Source organism: Gobius niger (genome assembly GCF_951799975.1).
Source record: "Gobius niger genome assembly, chromosome: 1".
Taxonomy (NCBI): Eukaryota; Metazoa; Chordata; class Actinopteri; order Gobiiformes; family Gobiidae; genus Gobius; species Gobius niger.
Window position 1 is genome coordinate 72,896,090 of NC_136852.1, and position 19,620 is coordinate 72,915,709.

General features: G+C 39.5%; 1 protein-coding gene across 7 annotated transcripts in view; it reads right to left on the bottom strand.

Moving 5' to 3' along the window:
* clip1a (CAP-GLY domain containing linker protein 1a) overlaps positions 1-19,620 on the bottom strand; it is a 64,063-nt gene that overhangs the window by 30,501 nt on the left and 13,942 nt on the right. For all 7 annotated transcript variants that reach the window (XM_079551609.1, XM_079551610.1, XM_079551608.1 and 4 more), the window contains exons 2-8: positions 17,943-18,190; positions 12,269-12,771; positions 9,038-9,162; positions 7,088-7,307; positions 6,811-7,008; positions 5,081-5,172; positions 3,472-3,532 (exon numbers count right to left, since the gene is read on the bottom strand). In XM_079551609.1, the coding sequence (XP_079407735.1) occupies positions 3,472-3,532; positions 5,081-5,172; positions 6,811-7,008; positions 7,088-7,307; positions 9,038-9,162; positions 12,269-12,771; positions 17,943-18,030 (1,287 nt within the window). In that variant the 5' untranslated portion in view covers positions 18,031-18,190. The remainder of the gene's footprint in view (positions 1-3,471; positions 3,533-5,080; positions 5,173-6,810; positions 7,009-7,087; positions 7,308-9,037; positions 9,163-12,268; positions 12,772-17,942; positions 18,191-19,620) is intronic.

Sequence of the window (19,620 nt, forward strand, 5' to 3'; positions counted from 1 at the left end):
CCTGCAACCCACAACATTATTATTATTGTTGATATGTTCTTAATAAAAATACAAATTCATTCATAATATTGATGGAAATCATTAATTATGTTTTGTTTGTTTCGTGTAATACTTATTTGTAGATTTTTTTTATTATCGATATCACCGGTAATACCATTGATAATTTATCTCATTGATACGGTTCTTTAACTTTTCTCTTAATATCAATTCATTAAAAATAGGCTATAAATTATAACATGTGCTTCTTGTGTTTTTTATTTAAACAGGAGAGATGGTAAATTGACCTATTTTGACATAAACTTCCTCATACAAAGTATTTTTATAAAGGCTAATGTAAGATGTTTATTAAATGAACAGGATTTAAAGCTATTTCAGTGGCAGACACTCCTTTTCCAAAACGTTTGTTTGACAAATTCATCTTGTAACAGCCAGTGTTACCCACGACACGCAGAGGAGGAGCTGCACATTAACAGGCTGTTTGTTCATAAAATAGAGGAAGGAAGAGAAAGGTAAAAAAATCACTAAGGTCGAAGGATATTCTTCTCAGCTCTTCAGCGCCGGAGTTTATGAATAACCGAGCGAGCGCAAAAGCACATGTTTCAGCACGTGAGCTTTGTTTTGGTTCTTTATAACGTAGCAGCTGCACGTGTAAGCGAATATAAAGAGTGTAAAAGTGTATCTGCAGCCGTCTATCTGCAGGGGCTCCACGCCTGCAGGTTTATAGTATAAAGAGGCTGTGGCGCAAAGTGGCATCAATAAGAGGCGTCGTTAATGAAGGTTCCGATGGATTACTCATCAGAACCGGCTCTCCTTGTAGTTGTACTCGTTGCTGCTCCAGTGGGACAAAGAGCCACTACAAGGAGGCTCCAGAGCCGCGGGTTGGGTTGCCGACCCCTGCCCTACGCCCTACATTTCCCTATATTGTGGACAAAATCTGAATAATAGATAGAGCCAGGCTTACAATTATCTGTTTTTTTGTGTGTGTGTAGGTATGTTAAATGTTTCTGGGGTAGGAATTTGGATATTTGACTTTTGGGGGGTTTAAAAGCTCAATATCAGGACAACAAAGCATTCTGGGATTAAAAAAAGTGTAACTGAGAACCTGCTCATTTAAATGGACTTTCACCTGCAGCGTCTTTGCCGTGAGGACATTTACTTTAGAATCAATCCAAAATGACGTCCTTCGAGACCAAAAGCACAGTTTTCTCTCTTCAGTGATCAGGTCATGTTCCACACCACATAAATCTTCATAAAACATAAAAAAAAAAAAGAGAAATCATGTGCAAAACTTTCAAAAAAAGGGATGTGTTTTCAGAAAAAAGTCCCTCCAGTAAAGTTTTTGTACTGATCAAACTTGTTCCTGTATTTGTGGGAGAACCTGAATGCATCTTTGTATTGGGACAGTGCCACCACAGGGACCATGCCGAGTACTGGACCAACACAAAGGACAAAGGAGAGAGGGGGGGGGCGGCGGGAGGGGGGGGCAATAATGTCACATGAAGCCACCAGATTATAGCACATTAGTATGTCCACTTTTAGTCCAGTGTCAAGCTCCATGCAGGTTTATAAACTCCGTGTTAGATCACAAGGTTAGTTCGGACTTTGGAAGAAGTAAGAAACATTCGAACCCCGGTTTAAAGGTTTTGTTTTGTGCCGTCGGGATTTTCGGCGAAGAACTGGCAAACAGAATACAACATGTGGCACTTTAAAAAAACAGGTCAATTACTTAACCTCTTAACTCCCACCTGAACGGATCCCATTTTCTCCAGTTTGGCTTTGCCCTGATCAAAAAGCTTCTTGGGGAAAAAAAGCACCAAAACAGCCACAAAAAATGAGAAGAAAACAAGGATGTAAACGCAACAAAAATGTGACAAAAGCTCAACAAAAATGTGATAAAAATTCAATAAAAATGTGACAAAAATTCAACAAAAATGTGATAAAAATTCAACAAAAATGTGACATAAATTCAACAAAAATGTGATAAAAATTCAACAAAAATGTGACAAAAATGTGACAAAAATTCAGCAAAAATGTGACAAAAAAGTGAAAAAAATTCAACAAAAATGTGACAAAAATTCAACAAAAAAGTGAAAAAAATTCAACAAAAATGTGACAAAAATTCAACAAAAATGTGACGAAAATTCAACAAAAATGTGATGAAAATTCAACAAAAATGTGACAAAAATTCAACAAAAATGTGATAAAAATTCAACAAAAATGTGACAAAAATTCAACAAAAAAGTGAAAAAAATTCAACAAAAATGTGACAAAAATTCAACAAAAATGTGACAAAAATTCAACAAAAATGTGATAAAAATTCAACAAAATGTGATAAAAATTCAACAAAAATGTGACAAAAATGTGACAAAAATTCAACAAAAATGTGATAAAAATTCAACAAAAATGTGACAAAAAATCAACAAAAATGTGATAAAAATTCAACAAAAATGTGATAAAAAATCAACAAAAATGTGATAAAAATTCAACAAAAATGTGACAAAAAAGTGAAAAAAATTCAACAAAAATGTGAAAAAAATTCAACAAAAATGTGATAAAAATTCAACAAAAATGTGATAAAAATTCTACAAAAATGTGACAAAAATTCAACAAAAATGTGATAAAAATTCAACAAAATGTGATAAAAATTCAACAAAAATGTGACAAAAATGTGACAAAAATTCAACAAAAATGTGATAAAAATTCAACAAAAATGTGACAAAAAATCAACAAAAATGTGATAAAAATTCAACAAAAATGTGATAAAAAATCAACAAAAATGTGATAAAAATTCAACAAAAATGTGACAAAAAAGTGAAAAAAATTCAACAAAAATGTGAAAAAAATTCAACAAAAATGTGATAAAAATTCAACAAAAATGTGACAAAAATTCAACAAAAATGTGACAAAAATTCAACAAAAATGTGACAAAAATTCAACAAAAATGTGACAAAAATTCAACAAAAATTCAACAAAAATGTGACAAAAATTCAACAAAAATGTGACAAAAATTCAACAAAAATGTGACAGAAATTTAACAAAAATGTGACCAAAAAAAAAAAAAAAAACATAAAAAAGGTGACACAACACAGCAACAACGCGAGGAAAAAGATCAGTTTTGTGGGCCTTAGCTTTCAAATGAGGTGTTACACAGACCCATATAATGGCCAAAGAGGACAGAATGCATTCGGTTCAGGCGGGTGGTAAGAGGTTAAAACGGGGAAACAAGATATAATTCAGAAAAACAAGTTGGTAACACTTTCCGACAGCAGCAGGTAGCCGTCTGAAAAACTGATTCCATTATGGGTTTTATGGTGGTAATGCTTGCTAAGCCAATTGTAAACAGTGATAATAGGATCATATAAGCTCTACAGGAACCTCTGGTGTAGTGGAGGAAATATAAAATGTAATGGTTTGCAAAGAAACAGTGATTATTTCATGTTGGAAGAAAAAAACATGGCTCAGTGTCTTTACCTCCAAATCTCCTTTGGTGATACAAGCTTCTTCAACCCGGAACTGAAGATCCTCCACTTTCCTGTTCAAGGACAGGAGACAGTTAAGGTCTGTCCACCAATACCTGCTGGACTCTGCTCAGATCGAGGAGCTTCAGCAGGAGGAGAAAAGCAATGTGTAGACAAATACTGCGTTTTGAAGGAAGTTATGTAGTTATTCAGACCTAGCAAACTAAGAACAACAGGAAAGAAGCTGATGAAGTCCAGAAATCATCAGGACTTGGTTCTCTTGTATTGCATAGTATGTTAGGGCTGGGAATCGTTACATTTTTTCCTATACCGGTATATTTGTCATATACCATAAAACAGATAAATAATGTTTTCTTTTTCCTTTGATTTAATTTCCATCCATCCATCAAAATCAAGATATACAAGCGGCCGAAATGAGTTTCCTTCAAAGGGCGTGTGGGGGTGAGGAGCTCAGTTACACAGGAGGTGTTCCAGGCATGTCCGATTGGGAGGAGGCCTCGTGGAAGACCCAGGACACGCTGGTGGGATTATTTCCCCGAGCTGGCCTGGTGTGGCCTCGGGGTCAGAACAGCTGGAGGTGTGTGTGGATCGGGAAGTCTGGGCATCTCTGCTGAGACTGCTGCCCCCGCTACCCGGCCCCGGATAAAGCGGAAGAAAATGGATGGAAACAACCAAGAAACTTCCTTTAACTACGTGGTTTCTGTTATTTTTCCCCACAATTTTTAATACATTTTCTTCCCAAATTTTCCATTGTTTTTGCTCCATTTTACCCCCTAAATTTCCCCCAAATGTTTCCTTTTATTTTTCCAAATCTTTCTACATGTTTTTTCACCTAATCTTCTCTCAATTTCTCCAAATTTTAGCAATATTTATTCCCCCCCCCCCCCCCCAAATTTTCCCACTTGTTTTTTTGTTTTTCTCAACTTGTGTTTCACTTTTTTATTTCTTTTACATTCTGCAACAACCAGGGGCGGATCGAGAAAAAATATCAAGGGGTGGCAAGCAGGGTCAGGGATCATTTCTGGGGTGGCAACACATTTTACAATGTCGAATGTTTATAGCGGGGAGTACGCAAGTTTTGGCTCTGAGCCTCCCAAAATTAAACAATTAATAGCAGTGTTCAGAATATAAGTAGGGGGTTTCTAAGTCAGGTAAAACTTAAACTTTTGTTGTAGAGAAAAAAATAAATAATAAAAAATCATCATCTTTGGAGCCACAGAAGTTGCACCTGGCTCCTTATTTAGCTCTAAAGTTGTTATAATTCTTTGTCCTGTCAAAAAAGTAAGAACTGAGAGTGAGGCCTCTGTAAACACCCAAGTAGCTTCTAGAGCAGATGTGAGACATCACATGACAATGGGGTGGCAGGACCTTTACTAGGGGTGGCAGCTGCCAGCCCGTGCCACCCCTCTAGATCCGCCCCTGCCAACAACATCAGAATATAAAGATTCTGTATTTCTTTTCGGTACCTGCTATCAATTCTTTCATTGTTTCCATACCAGTAGAACCTAAACCTTCCTTTCCCGACACCAAACCGGTGCCCGAGCTGTAACACCCAGAGCCTGAACATGAACATGTGCTTGTAGGAGCTGTATGTTCTTTACCTGCGTTCCTCCTCCAGCTGATTCAGGAGCTCCACTTTATCTTTGTCTGCTGCTTCTACCAAGGCACGTAACTGATCCATCTTGGTCTCCATCTGGAAAAACAAAAAATGTACAACAATCTGCACCAGCAAGACAAGAAAATATAGATTTCTTAATGCAGGCATGAAAACAGGTCAGGGGTGAAAAAGGTGAGAAGGAAATTCTCCCTTTTGGTGGGGTCTGGGACATGCTCCCCCGGAAGAAATTAAAAAAAAAATCCATATCTTAAAGCATTAATTCTGATGCATTGCACAATACAGTGGTTTCCAGCATCGTGAGTATATGAATATAAAGGTTGCTATATTGCTTTTGCTAATTCTTATGTTATTTTTAGGGATGGGTATTGTTTAAGTTTAACCATACTCCTTATCGATACGGTACTTTAACGGTACTCTTATCGGTACTTTAAAAGGAAAACATGTTAGATAGAGGCTACTGTATACGTAGGTATTAATCCTTGGCCTATTTTTATTTCTTTATTACTCTACATTTTAATTCCAATTTGCGCATACACTTAGTATATGGGAGTTAACCTCTTAACTCCCGCCTGAACCGAGAGGATCTTTTTCCATCATTTTTTTGTGGGTATTCAACTCATTTTGGAACCTTTTTTTGTCATATTTTTTTCATATTTTTTTTTTCATTTTTTTGTCAATTTTTTATCACATTTTTTTTGTCATTTGTCAATTTTTTGTAATTTTTTTTGTAATTTTTTTGTCATTTTTTTGTCAAATTTTTATCACATTTTTGTCATTTTTTGTCATTTTTTTAATCAATTTTTTGTCATTTTTTTGTCATTTTTTCATCAATTCTTTGTCAATTTCGTGTCAATTTCTTATGACATTTTTGTGACATTTTTGCCACTTTTTCATCCATTTTTCGTCACTTTTTTGTCAATGTTTTCTCACTTTTTTTGTCACATTTCAATCACTGTTTTCGTCTCAGTTTTGTTGCTATTTTCACAGCTTTTTTCCAGAAGCTTTTGGACTGGGGTAAAGCCAAACTGGAGAAAATGTGCTCGGTTCAGGTGGGAGTTAAGGGGTTAAAATACTTCAGTTACTTTACTTTTTTTTCTTCTTTTAACCTCTTAACTCTTAACAGGGGTGGGTGGGCGCGGTTTTATAATTATATTCACTGATCCGTGGTCTTAAATCACAGATATTACCCACACAAGTTCATGCCTGTTAATGATGCATCACAGAAAGGAAACATGCACAACCCAATTCAATTTGAGGAAAGCCATTTTTTCACCTCTTAACCCCCACCTGAACCAAGCACATTGTCTCCAGTTTGTCATTACCCAAATCTAAAAGCTTCTTCAAAAATGCATCAAAATAGCGACAAACCAATGGAAAAAGTGGCAAAAATGTGAGAAAAAAAGCCACAAAAAGAGAAACACAAAAGTGATAAAAAAAAAAAAAAAGTCATGGAAAAAGTGGCAAAAATAATTAAAAAACAACAGCGTGAGGAAAAATATCCGTTCAGATCAGTTTTGTTGGTCTTTCAAATGAGACGTCACACTGGCTCATAGCTCTCGAGTCAATAAACTTTTAGATTTGGGTAAGGCCGGTCAAACTGGAGAACATGCACTTGGCTGTCTATCCACCTCTTCCCACTCCCACCTTCACCAGGTGATTTACTTTCTGTTCAGGGCCTGGTTGGTTTTCATGGTTAAAATTACAGCGTGTAACCTCGTCGCGGTCGTCCCGGAGCACCGTGATCTCCTCCTCCATCTCCCCGGCCTGGCTGGTGGCCCGGGCCACCTCGGCTCGCTCCACGTCTCGCTCGGCCATCAGCTGCTCGATGTGCTGCTGCTTCTCCTTCAGAGCCTCCTGCAGGGCCGTGGTGCCCGAGATCTTACGGCTGTACCTGGACGAGGTCTCCGTCAGCTGGGGGGGGGAAGGGGGGGGGGGGCACGTTAGCTCTAGACCCACGTGTGTGAAAAGGCACAGATGAAATGACTCTCACCAGGCCGGTGCGACTGGGCTTGGCGCTGGCTGCAGACGTCACGGAGCTCATGGAGCTGATGGAGGAGGCGGTGGGGCTGCGCTTCAGGCCGGAGGGGGTGGTGCTGGGGGTCTTGCGGGTCGTGGTCTTGGCTTTGGCGGGGGTGGTGGAGGGGAAGCCGATGCGTGTGACCTTGTGAGCCGGGGCGAACAGCCCGTACTTGGGCTGGCACTGGAAATATCTGCAGATGAACAGATGGAAGAAATCCAAAGTTATTGAAACATTTGATCAGTTTAGTTGAATATTAAGAAAAATAAACTGAAACTTGAAACTGTTAACGACAGCAGGGCCACTCACTCTGCAGCCATGTTCAAGAAGCTCTCCAAAGACTTTCCACATTTCTGCATAATCAAACCATATTCAAATTTGATCATGTTCTATGCAAAACAATTCGGTCTATATTTTACATTTACAAAAGCATTTTGATTTAGTCATTTAACTCTGTGTTGAACAGAATCTGCATTTTTTTGTCAAATATGAAGTATTCAGATGACAGATTTCTCTCTCTGGAGTCCAGAGTGAACTCTGCACAAGCTCCATAGTTTATTTAGTGTCTTCTCAGCCCGGCACGAGCCAGACTGATCCTCATGTTAAAGACACATGGGGACAGTCTGGAATTGTGTGATTTGAATCTCGCCGACTCCGGCAAAACCAGGCAGAGCCAATCACAGCACGGGAGGCGGGAGTTAATGGCGTGTCTAATTTCAGCCAGTGCTCCTCCAGGCCGTCACCAAAACAGTGAAGATGGCGGCCGTGACACAACGATCTTTTACCAGCGCCCTTTCTTCTGTTTTAAATGAGCTGGACTTAAAGCCACAGCAGAAGCGGCTCTGAAGACTTTCACCAGAACATTTACTCGACTGCACGTGTGGACAAACAATCATGGCGGAGGACGTGAACGCAAAGCGTCAGTTGCTGTGTGTTTGATTGGTTCGCTCTTGTTCAAACTGCGATCGTTAGCCCCGCCTCCAGTCTCGATTGGGAAATTGCGTCCTATTACCACAATGCCAGACTGTCTTTATATGTATTTATAAATACATAAACAAAGTCAGTCTGGCTTTATGCCAGGCAAGCTCACAGCACAGGGCGGGGGGGTGGGGGAGAGGCTATATTTTGCTGAACTGACTCTTTTCCTCTTCAGAACAACTCTTTTCTATTTTTGATCATGGCAATGCTCAAATAACCTCACTACACCTTTGCCAAGTAAGTGATGCATCAGTATTACTTAAGCTTGGTTTTACAGTTGTGCTGAAAGGTTTACATCCCCTGCCGAAAGTTTCTTAAATTTTTTGGACAATATTTCCGAGTATATGGACGATGACGCATAAAGTTTTTTTCCACTCATAGTTAGTGGTTACGTGAAGCCAGTAATGGTGAAACAACTGAGTTTACTCTTTGTAAATCATAAAGACAAAATAAACCAAAATAACCCTGATCAAAAGTGAAAAGCTGAGGACAAATTTCGTACAGATGTTGCATAATGAAAAATAAAGCACCTTAACCTTAAAGAGTGTATAAAAGGAGTTTAAAAAGTCAAAATAAAGCACAACATAGAAGTGTATACTGGGGAGCGGCATTGTTTTTCATATCAGTATCTATATCTGCTGGCACACAATCAATAGTAATAAACATAAATCCCTTAGTCAGACTTACATTGCACTTTACGAGCTTCTCAGAGCACTTTACATTACAGTGGTCATTATTTCCACTGGTCAGTAACACTTATCTGAAGGCCTAATTGCTCGACATCAGAGTAGAATTGTTACCACTGTATCAGACTTAATAATAAAATAATTTAAAAGAGTGTGAAGCTTTGTGAAGCCAGTGTACGTTGTTTAGTTTAGGTTTATTGGTTTATTTGGTCAGGACAGTGCTGGTTAATGTTGTGTATGAACTTGCTGACTGCCGTACCTGGTGCCGGCCACGGCCCCGTCGTTTTTGCCCAGAGGTTCATCGAGCTCCACGCCGCACCACTCGCCTTTGGCAAAATCAGTCTCTCCGAGGAAACGCACCACTCCGGCCTTTGTCCCGCCCACCTGGAGGGAAGCGCGCGGCATTAGCATAATCGCAACAGATAAAATGGCTGTAATGATAATCAGCTTTGGCCGTAATGGAGCCAGGGAGAAATAATTCCATCAAAGCTCCGCAGAGACGTGCAACAATACCAACACCAGCACCAAAACTGCGAGTCAATGTCTGCGGAAATCAGTCTTAAGAAGCATTTTTAACCATAATAACTTTGAAATGTATATAACCTCTTAACTCCCGCCTGAACTGAGAGGATCTTTTTCCTCACGTCATCAGATTTTTTTTCCATAATTTTTTTGTTGGGTATTAAACTAATTTTTGTAACCTTTTTGTATTTTTTTTGGGTCATTTTTTGTCACTTTTTCGACATTTTTTCGTAATTTTTTCGTCCAATGTTTGTAATTTTTTTGTCACATTTTGTCACATTTTGTCACATTTTTGTCATTTTGTGTCATATTTTTGTCACTTTTTTTGTCATTTTCTTTTGTCATTTTTGTCATTTTTTGTCACATTGTCATTTTTTTGTCATTTTTTTGGGTCATTTTTGTCACATTTTTGTAATTTTTTTGTCAAATTTTTATCACATTTTTGTCATTTTTTGGGGTCATTTTTGTCACATTTTTGTCACATTTTTGTAATTTTTTTTTGTCATTTTTGTCACATTTTTGTCACATTTTTGTCATTTTTTTGTCAATTTTTTATCACATTTTGTCACATTTTTGTAATTTTTTGGTCAAATTTTTATCACATTTTTGTCACATTTTTGTAATTTTTTGTCACATTTCTTGTCTTTTTTTGTCCATTTTTTTTGTCATTTTCTTTTGTCATTTTTGTCATTTTTTGTCACATTGTTGTCATTTTTTTGTCAAATTTTTATCACATTTTTGTCACATTTTTGTCATTTTTTTTGGTCATTTTTGTCACATTTTTGTCATTTTTTTTTGGTCATTTTTGTCACATTTTTGTCATTTTTTGTCATTTTTTGGTCAAATTTTTATCACATTTTTGTCACATTTTTGTAATTTTTTTTGTCATTTTTGTCACATTTTTGTCATTTTTTTTGGTCATTTTTGTCACATTTTTGTAATTTTTTTGTCAAATTTTTATCACATTTTTGTCACATTTTTGTATTTTTTTTTTTGTCATTTTTGTCACATTTTTATCACATTTTTGTCACATTTTTGTCATTTTTTTGGGTCATTTTTGTCACATTTTTGTCATTTTTTTGTCAAATTTTTATCACATTTTGTCACATTTTTGTAATTTTTTGGTCAAATTTTTATCACATTTTTGTCATTTTTTGTCACATTTCTTGTCTTTTTTTTGTCCATTTTTTGTTAATTTCTTGTGACATTTTTGCCACTTTTTCATCAATTTTTCATCACTTTTTGTCAATGTTTTCTCGCTTTTTTGTCACATTTCCATCACTGTTTTCGTCTCAGTTTTGTCGCTATTTTCACAGCTTTTTTTCCAGAAGCTTTTGGATTGGGGTAAAGCCAAACTGGAGAAAATGTGCTCGGTTCAGGTGGGAGTTAAGGGGTTAAATATGAATATCATTTTAGGACTATTGAACAGTTTGGCTTGATGGTGATGCTTCTGAAGAGTGATTTCAGTGAGATTATGGGTGGACCTCTGGCCGATATGATTTCAGAGCAGACTGCTGTCCTCCTGTTCCCAGCTGCAGCCTTTGGTGATGATGAGCACATTTCCTTTGCAGCTCAGCAGGCAGAAGTAGCACTTCCTCTTCACAGAGAAGGCTGAGGGAGCTCACATGAAGCCCACGCCCACACACTCTTTATGGATCTAATACAAATCTGTTTTCCCGTCGACACAAAAGGACTATGTGTCAGATTTGTTAAAGTCAAAGTGATGGGGGAAGTATATCATCTTGAAACACTTGCAGTAGATAAGCTAAATAAATATTAGAAAGGAAACATTTTTTTTACCCTTCATATCTTTAAAAAGGAACAAGCCACCATTTTTCCATTCTGAGATATGTTCTTACCTGAGCTTAGACAAGTTGATGTGTACCTGTCTGGTCTTCACGCGTGAGCTCAGTCACACAAAGACCAGACATCAAGCAGAGGAGACTGTCCAAAAGACGTCTTTCTAAATGGGATTTTACAACCTGCCTTCTCAGTACGAGCAGCTCACTCCTGGAACTTGACCCCAACTGAACTGAGGAACCTGACCTCACTCCACACTTTTAGAAACTCTGTGAAGAAGTGGCTTTTGGACAATCAGACATGTGAACACAACATGGTCTAGAGTCACCACTGACACATGTCTCGCCGTGTGGAAGATTGTGGTGTTTTGTGTTTTGTCCCTTTCTGATCTTTTTATCTGTGAAAATGTACCTACTTTTTACATATTCAATGTTATCATTCATCATTCACGGTCTTTTTATGTCTCTGTGATGGTGTTTTCTCTGTATGTTTGTGCCTGTGTTTGTCCTATCTGTCATGGGACGACGGATGAAAATGAGCCTATATGGCAAACTCCGGCTCTTTACATGTTGAAGAAACACATGTTGATTAATGTGCACTGTCCCAATTCAAATAAAGATTAAAAAAAAGATTTAAAAAAATGATACTACTGCGTGAATGTCGAACTACTCCTGGTATTATTACACCTTACAATATAGTTCCCCTTTTTATCCGCTTAGAAAATCCACATTGTTTAATTTAGTGTAACTATACTTTATTGTAACCATATTTAAATAGTGAAAACATGGAAGAGCTTGGTAGCTTCTATCTTGACCTGTTTTGGAGCTATAGAGGAGAAGAGGCTAAATGCTAACGCCGTCTGCGCTGTGTTTACGTGACTGAAGGCACGGGTGAAGATCAGACAGGTCCTAAAGAACTCGTCAAAGCTCAGGTAAAAACATATCTCAGTATGTAAAAACGGTGGCCTATTCCTTTAATGACCCCAAAGGAGAAACTCGATATTAAAATCCAGTTCTGCTAAAAGGACGGAAGACAAGCTGAATATGCAGGATTACTGAAACAAACCACCACCTCCAAAAACACTTTAAAATGGTTAAAACTGCACCTTCAGGAGTCGTTCCAGCCCTGGTTTGTGAATAACATCATGAAAGTGCGTTTGCATGATTACCAGCACGCGGTCGCCCATCTTCAGCTCTCTCTCCCCCTTCTTGACTGACCCGGCCTCCGACAGGTTGGAGACGGACTCGCTGTTGGTGCGAGGCAGGTTGGAGCTCGACGCTGGTGTAGCCGGGGTCTTCTTCGCCGCTCCTGACTTGGCGGCGGGGGTTTGCGCGGCCACGCTGCCCACAGACGGCGTGGGGGACGCGGCTCTGGAAGGCGGCGCCGTCCCAGTGCCGTTCTCCTCTCCCTCGGTGCGGGACAGCTTCGACGGGCGGGTGAAGATCCCTCTCAGGGCGTCGCACTTGAAGTATCGAACCCCGGCCACCGAGCCGTCGTTCTTGCCAATGGGCTCATCGAGGACGATCCCCGCCCACTGTCCCGGCGCGAACTGGGTCTCGCCCAGGAACTGTATGATGCCCGGCTTGTTCCCGTTGACCCAAACTTTCTCCCCCACCTCAAAGTTGTCCTCTGAGCCGCCTCCATCTCCTGCACCTGCCGCAGTCTTGGCCCCTGTAAGAAGGAAAACACAATCACTGCAGTCAAGTCGGGAGCGCAGACACAAAGGAGCTTCACAGCGTTTATCAGCTGAACTCTATAATCAGGCTGCACAAGCACCCCTTTAGGAAACATGGAGCTTTCAGAGCACTCATTAGGTCACGCAAGATGGCTCCAACGCTTACAAAACTTTTCACACAACCGGATTATTCGCATGCACTAAACTGGCAACACCAACAATATGAGGTCTGTCAATGTTAGACACAAGGTTTCTACTCCACTACATTTCTTTAAATTCTGTAAAGTAAAAGGTATATATTCGCAGCAGCACAAACAGATTTGACCAGGAAATGCAAAAGTATTATATAAAAGACTAAACCTCTTAACCCCCACATGAACAGAGTACATTTTCTAAACACCTAAAAGCAAAAAAGTGTCAAAAGAGCGACAAAAACGTGCCGGAAAATCAACAGGAACACATTAACTGCGGGCGCACATGGTTCAGATTTTTTTTAAATTATACACATAACTGATATTTTAAGTCTTTTATTATTCCCTTTGGTTAAAACTGATGTAAGATACAAAGAAAAGTTTAATTTTTATGTAAAAATAAATTGTTTTAAATTATGCAAAATAGACTTTTTCAAGTTTTACATCATGTTATTATGTCATTCCCTCATTAAAAACATGCCTGAAGTGTTGCCTTGGCACATTCACGTATTTTTGAGTAATCTGTAAAAACTCTGATGGCGGCCATTTTAGGGATAGGTTTGCCTGAGTCCTCCTAGGAACGCCCCCACCTCCTGGAGACGCCTCCGAGCTTTCGTCACCAGCCGAGTAACCAACCACTGCTCCTCAGCAGAACCCCCTCCCCACTGATGCCACAGACAGCGTGTGGAGGGGGCGTGTCGGAAAGGCTCAGAGGTTCTTAAAGAGACAGAGGCCTATTTCAAGACATTCACTACAGCCATTTTGAGAGAGACATTTTATACAAGGCAGTTATTCTAATTTACTGCATTTACAGACCGACAGAAGGTTTGGTCATCATTGTAGTGTGATATAGACTGGTGCTATGTGACTGAAAAAAGCATAATACCCCCTCTTTAAGCAGAAAAAAAATCACAACTTTTCATCGCAACTTTTGGAAAAATGGCCCATGAAATCAGGCATTTTACCCCCAACAATCACAAAAAATGCCCGCGAAAATCCTGGAGGGACTGACTTATAGACCTGCACTAGGACTGTAAACTTTGCACTGACAATGCTGACCTTGACATGTACTTTATAGTCTATTCTAATCTTATTGTATTTCTTTAATTTTTATTTTCTTATTGTTTATATTCCGTTTCCTGTCTATTCTGCACATCCTGAGTGATCTATTAAGTGTCGAATGTAACAAGTGAAGCTTTGAGATTCGGGTTTATCTTATCTTAAATCTGAACTGCAGAAAATGTGCTTGTTAAGGTGGGGGCTAAGAGCTTAAAGAAGGTCTATACCAGGACCACAGTAGTTTCAAACCAGTCCGGGACTACTCTCTGTCCATCAATAATGCAATAACCGTATGACTGAACTGAAGCAGCAAAAGGGCAGCGCCGTAGGAAGCCTCTCCAGTCTGAGATCCAGTGCAAACAATATTGAATGTCCTAAAATAACAGTGCAGAATACGAAAGCAAAGCTAAAACGCGTTAGTAGAAACCCTGGGCACCTCGTGAACACATTACAGCGGGCTCACTGCTGCAGAGTGAGAGGCCACAAACAAAATGCTGCTATTTTTAAGGATGTCAGGCGAGCACAGAGGAAACAGCAGGAGCAGGAGCACATCAGGTATGCAGTCAGTGTTGAAAAGCAAACGCAGCAAAAAGACATTCTCCACTGTCTCGGATTTGAGCGGAGCTGTAACAAAGGGTTAGACATTTGCTTAGGGGTTGCACAAATTGTGAAAAACACCTCGTCGCGATTAGAAAGGAGATTAAAACTCTGACTGAGCTTTACTATGAAGCACAGTTGATTCAAATTAAACTGTGAAACTAATATATGTATAGACTCATTACATGCAAAGTGAGATACGCAGCCTTTATTTGTTATTATTTCATTATTGTGGCTCACAGCTTATAAAAAAAAACCCAAATCAATCAATCTTTATTCATATAGCGCTTTACAGATTTAAAAACATTCTCTCACACCCACGTCCTCCCATAAATACAAACACATTGTCTCATTCACTCGCTCCCCACCCACCCACCTCCCCAGAGACGCACCACACAAGCACATCACAGACACTCAAGGTAAAACAGTGGACATAAGGCTGAGATACGGCCGGGTACAGATAAACCAGACTGTAAGCCATAATTATCAAATGTCGCTTTGCATGTAATGAGTCTATATCACGCATTAGTTTCACAGTGGAAGTTGAATTATAGAAGTAAATGCACTTTTTCATGATGTTCCAATTATATGACGAGCACCTGTATACTTACAATAAGAGTTCATTGTGTGGGAAAAATAATTTGATAATTATAATTAATTATTATCGGAAAAGAATCACCAGGGGAAATCCAGAGTAAATGTAATATTTCTGTGTGATCAGATGTTAAAAAAGAGGCTTGTAGTCGGCTCTACAGCAGGTTACAATCTGCTAAATCCCGTTAGAGTGAACAGGACTAAAGTTCTGTTGGACCCGGAAGTCGAGCGATGACATCATCACTTAAATAAAGACACTTCTCTCTTGTTTCACTCACCCACTGTAGCAGAGGCAGGGGACACTTCAATAAAAGAAGATGGTAAAAGACATTTTCTCTACATTGTTTTAAAAAAAATATCCAGTGTACAAGCTAGCCATTTATTACTACGGAAAAGTGCCTTTGATAGTTGTGATGCTAGTCCTTTAATAGCTGTGATGCTAGTCCTTTGATAGCTGTGATGCTAGTCCTTTGATAGCTGTGATGCTAGTCTTTTAATAGCTGTGATGCTAGTCTTTTAATAGCTGTGATGCTAGTCTTTTAATAGCTGTGATGCTAGTCCTTTGATAGCTGTGATGCTAGTCCTTTGATAGCTGTGATGCTAGTCCTTTAATAGCTGTGACGCTAGTCCTTTGATAGCTGTGATGCTAGTCCTTTAATAGCTGTGATGCTAGTCCTTTGATAGCTGTGATGCTAGTCCTTTGATAGCTGTGATGCTAGTCCTTTGATAGCTGTGATGCTAGTCCTTTAATAGCTGTGACGCTAGTCCTTTAATAGCTGTGATGCTAGTCCTTTAATAGCTGTGATGCTAGTCCTTTGATAGCTGTGATGCTAGTCCTTTGATAGCTGTGATGCTAGTCCTTTGATAGCTGTGATGCTAGTCCTTTAATAGCTGTGATGCTAGTCCTTTAATAGCTGGGATGCTAGTCCTTTGATAGCTGTGATGCTAGTCCTTTAATAGCTGTGATGCTAGTCCTTTAATAGCTGTGATGCTAGTCCTTTGATAGCTGTGATGCTAGTCCTTTGATAGCTGTGATGCTAGTCCTTTAATAGTTGTGATGCTAGTCCTTTAATAGTTGTGATGTTAGTCCTTTAATAGTTGTGATGCTAGTCCTTTAATAGCTGTGATGCTAGTCCTTTAATAGTTGTGATGCTAGTCCTTTATTAGCTGTGATGCTAGTCCTTTAATAGTTGTGATGCTAGTCCTTTAATAGTTGTGATGCTAGTCCTTTAATAGCTGTGATGCTAGTCCTTTGATAGCTGTGATGCTAGTCCTTTGATAGCTGTGATGCTAGTCCTTTGATAGCTGTGATGCTAGTCCTTTGATAGTTGTGATGCTAGTCCTTTGATAGCTGTGATGCTAGTCCTTTAACAGTTGTGATGCTAGTCCTTTGATAGTCGTGATGCTAGTCCTTTGATAGCTGTGATGCTAGTCCTTTAATAGCTGTGACGCTAGTCCTTTAATAGCTGTGATGCTAGTCCTTTGATAACTGTGATGCTAGTCCTTTGATAGCTGTGATGCTAGTCCTTTAATAGTCGTGATGCTAGTCCTTTGATAGTAGTGATGCTAGTCCTTTGATAGTAGTGATGCTAGTCCTTTGATAGTCGTGATGCTAGTCCTTTAATAGTCGTGATGCTAGTCCTTTGATAGCTGTGATGCTAGTCCTTTGATAGTAGTGATGCTAGTCCTTTGATAGTAGTGATGCTAGTCCTTTGATAGTCGTGATGCTAGTCCTTTGATAGTTGTGATGCTAGTCCTTTGATAGTTGTGATGCTAGTCCTTTAATAGTTGTGATGCTAGTCCTTTAATAGTCGTGATGCTAGTTCTTTAATAGTCGTGATGCTAGTTTTTTAATAGTTGTTGTGATGCTAGTCCTTTGATAGCTGTGATGCTAGTCCTTTGATAGTAGTGATGCTAGTCCTTTGATAGTAGTGATGCTAGTCCTTTGATAGTCGTGATGCTAGTCCTTTGATAGTTGTGATGCTAGTCCTCTGATAGTTGTGATGCTAGTCCTTTGATAGTTGTGATGCTAGTCCTTAAATAGTTGTGATGATAGCCCTTTAATAGTTGTGATGCTAGTCCTTTAATAGTCGTGATGCTAGTTTTTTAATAGTTGTTGTGATGCTAGCCCTTTAATAGTTGTGATGCTAGCCCTTTAAGTGTTGTAATGCTAGTCCTTTGATAGTCGTGACGCTAGTTCTTTATTAAAGGACTAGCATCACAACAACTATTAGTCGTGATGCTAGTCCTTTAATAGCTGTGATGCTAGTCCTTTAATAGTTGTGATGCTAGTCCTTTAATAGTTGTGATGCTAGCCCTTTAATAGTGATGTTAGCCCTTTAATAGTCGTGATGCTAGCCCTTTAATAGTGATGCTAGTCCTTTAATAGTTATGCTAGTCCTTTAATAGTGATGCTAGTCCTTTAATAGTGATGCTAGCCCTTTAATAGTGATGCTAGTCCTTTAATAGTTATGCTAGTCCTTTAATAGTTATGCTAGTCCTTTAATAGTTATGCTAGTCCTTTAATAGTGATGCTAGTCCTTTAATAATTGTTGTGATGCTAGTTCTTTAATAGTGATGCTAGTCCTTTAATAGTGATGCTAGTCCTTTAATAGTGATGCTAGCCCTTTAATAGTTGTGATGCTAGCCCTGTAATAGTGATGCTAGTCCTTTAATAGTTGTGATGCTAGCCCTGTAATAGTGATGCTAGCCCTTTAATAGTTTACCTGCAGTCGGGTTGGTCTTGGGCGCCCCCGCTGCCGCTCGGGTGATCTTGCTGGGCGCCTTGAGGCCGCTGGGCTTTGCTGCGCTCATGTTTCCGCTCCGCTCGGCCTACACCCACGGGACTGGTGTGCAGACTGCGCCCAGAACATCCAAACTCACAGTGACGGCGCGATGCTCCTCCTCGCTCACTGCCCCGTGTGCTCGGACAGACATGGGGAGAAGGGAAGACAGGAGGCCCAGTACAAACGTCCTGCAGGAGAGAGAAAACACATACATTTAATTTGACTGCCTTAAATCCGGTTATAACGTTTTCCCATCGTCCTCCCAACAGCTCTGGCCCGCCTGTGTAGCTGATATAGGAACTTGATGTGTTATGACAACAGCCTCTCAGTTCGCAAACAGCGCGTCACTGTTAGCCCTAAAAATACCCCGTCTAAGGCCCTCGACAGGACCAGCCAATAGTGCGACCTTGACCTGCACACGACAGCAAGCACTGCTCAGTCTAATATGGAAATCACATTAGAAATCATATGAAATCACTCCAGTCTGAGGGCTTTTTCATAAACAGGATTATTGAGCAGTGACAAAGCAGATTATCATGTCAGCGTGCACACACGGCTGACTGGCACATGGTGTTTTATTAATAATCCGCTGAAATACGCTACAAACAATATTATAATAAACATGTTTTTCCACTTTATTGCTCCATTTCACATTGTGAGTTTCAAGCCAAATGCTCTCCCTGAAAAAGTGCCTCAAGTGATATTTGATCCAGCTTGTTTTGGTGACACAGAAAGCACATTTACGAAGCACATTATATTTGTGAATCATGGTTAAAGGCTAAAATGTGAATCATAATTTTTGTTTTTTAGTATATTATAAAAGCAGACACTTGTCGGGGACCAAAACTGTTTTGCAGATTATTTTAATGTCTTTTTTATTGCTCCTGAACTAGCAGCATTGTTATTGTTGTTTACATTAAAGGGGCTAGCTGCAAGTTGACCTTTTTATACTCACTACTGCCACCTCAAGTCATACGTGTAACTGCAGCTTCTATATTAAAGGGAGGGTATTATGCAAAATCGACTTTTTCAAGCTTTACATCATGTTATTGTGTCATTCCCTCATTAAAAACATGCCTGAAGTGTTGCCTTGGCACATTCACGTATTTTTGAGTAATCTGTAAAAACTCTGATGGCGGCCATTTTAGGGATAGGTTTGCCTGAGTCCTCCTAGGAACGCCCCCACCTCCTGGAGACGCCTCCGAGCTTTCGTCACCAGCCGAGTAACCAACCACTGCTCCTCAGCAGAACCCCCTCCCCACTGATGCCACAGACAGCGTGTGGAGGGGGCGTGTCGGAAAGGCTCAGAGGTTCTTAAAGAGACAGAGGCCTATTTCAAGACATTCACTACAGCCATTTTGAGAGAGACATTTTATACAAGGCAGTTATTCTAATTTACTGCATTTACAGACCAACAGAAGGTTTGCTCATCATTGTAGTGTGATATAGACTGGTGCTATGTGACTGAAAAAAGCAGAATACACAAATTTGTCTCGCAACCCCCAGGTTGAGAACCACTGTATTAGAACATGGCTGGAACATGAAGGGGGAGGAAAATACAGAATTTAAACATTTTTAAACTCTGTATAGTCCCTTTAAGTGACAGGGCTTAACCCCT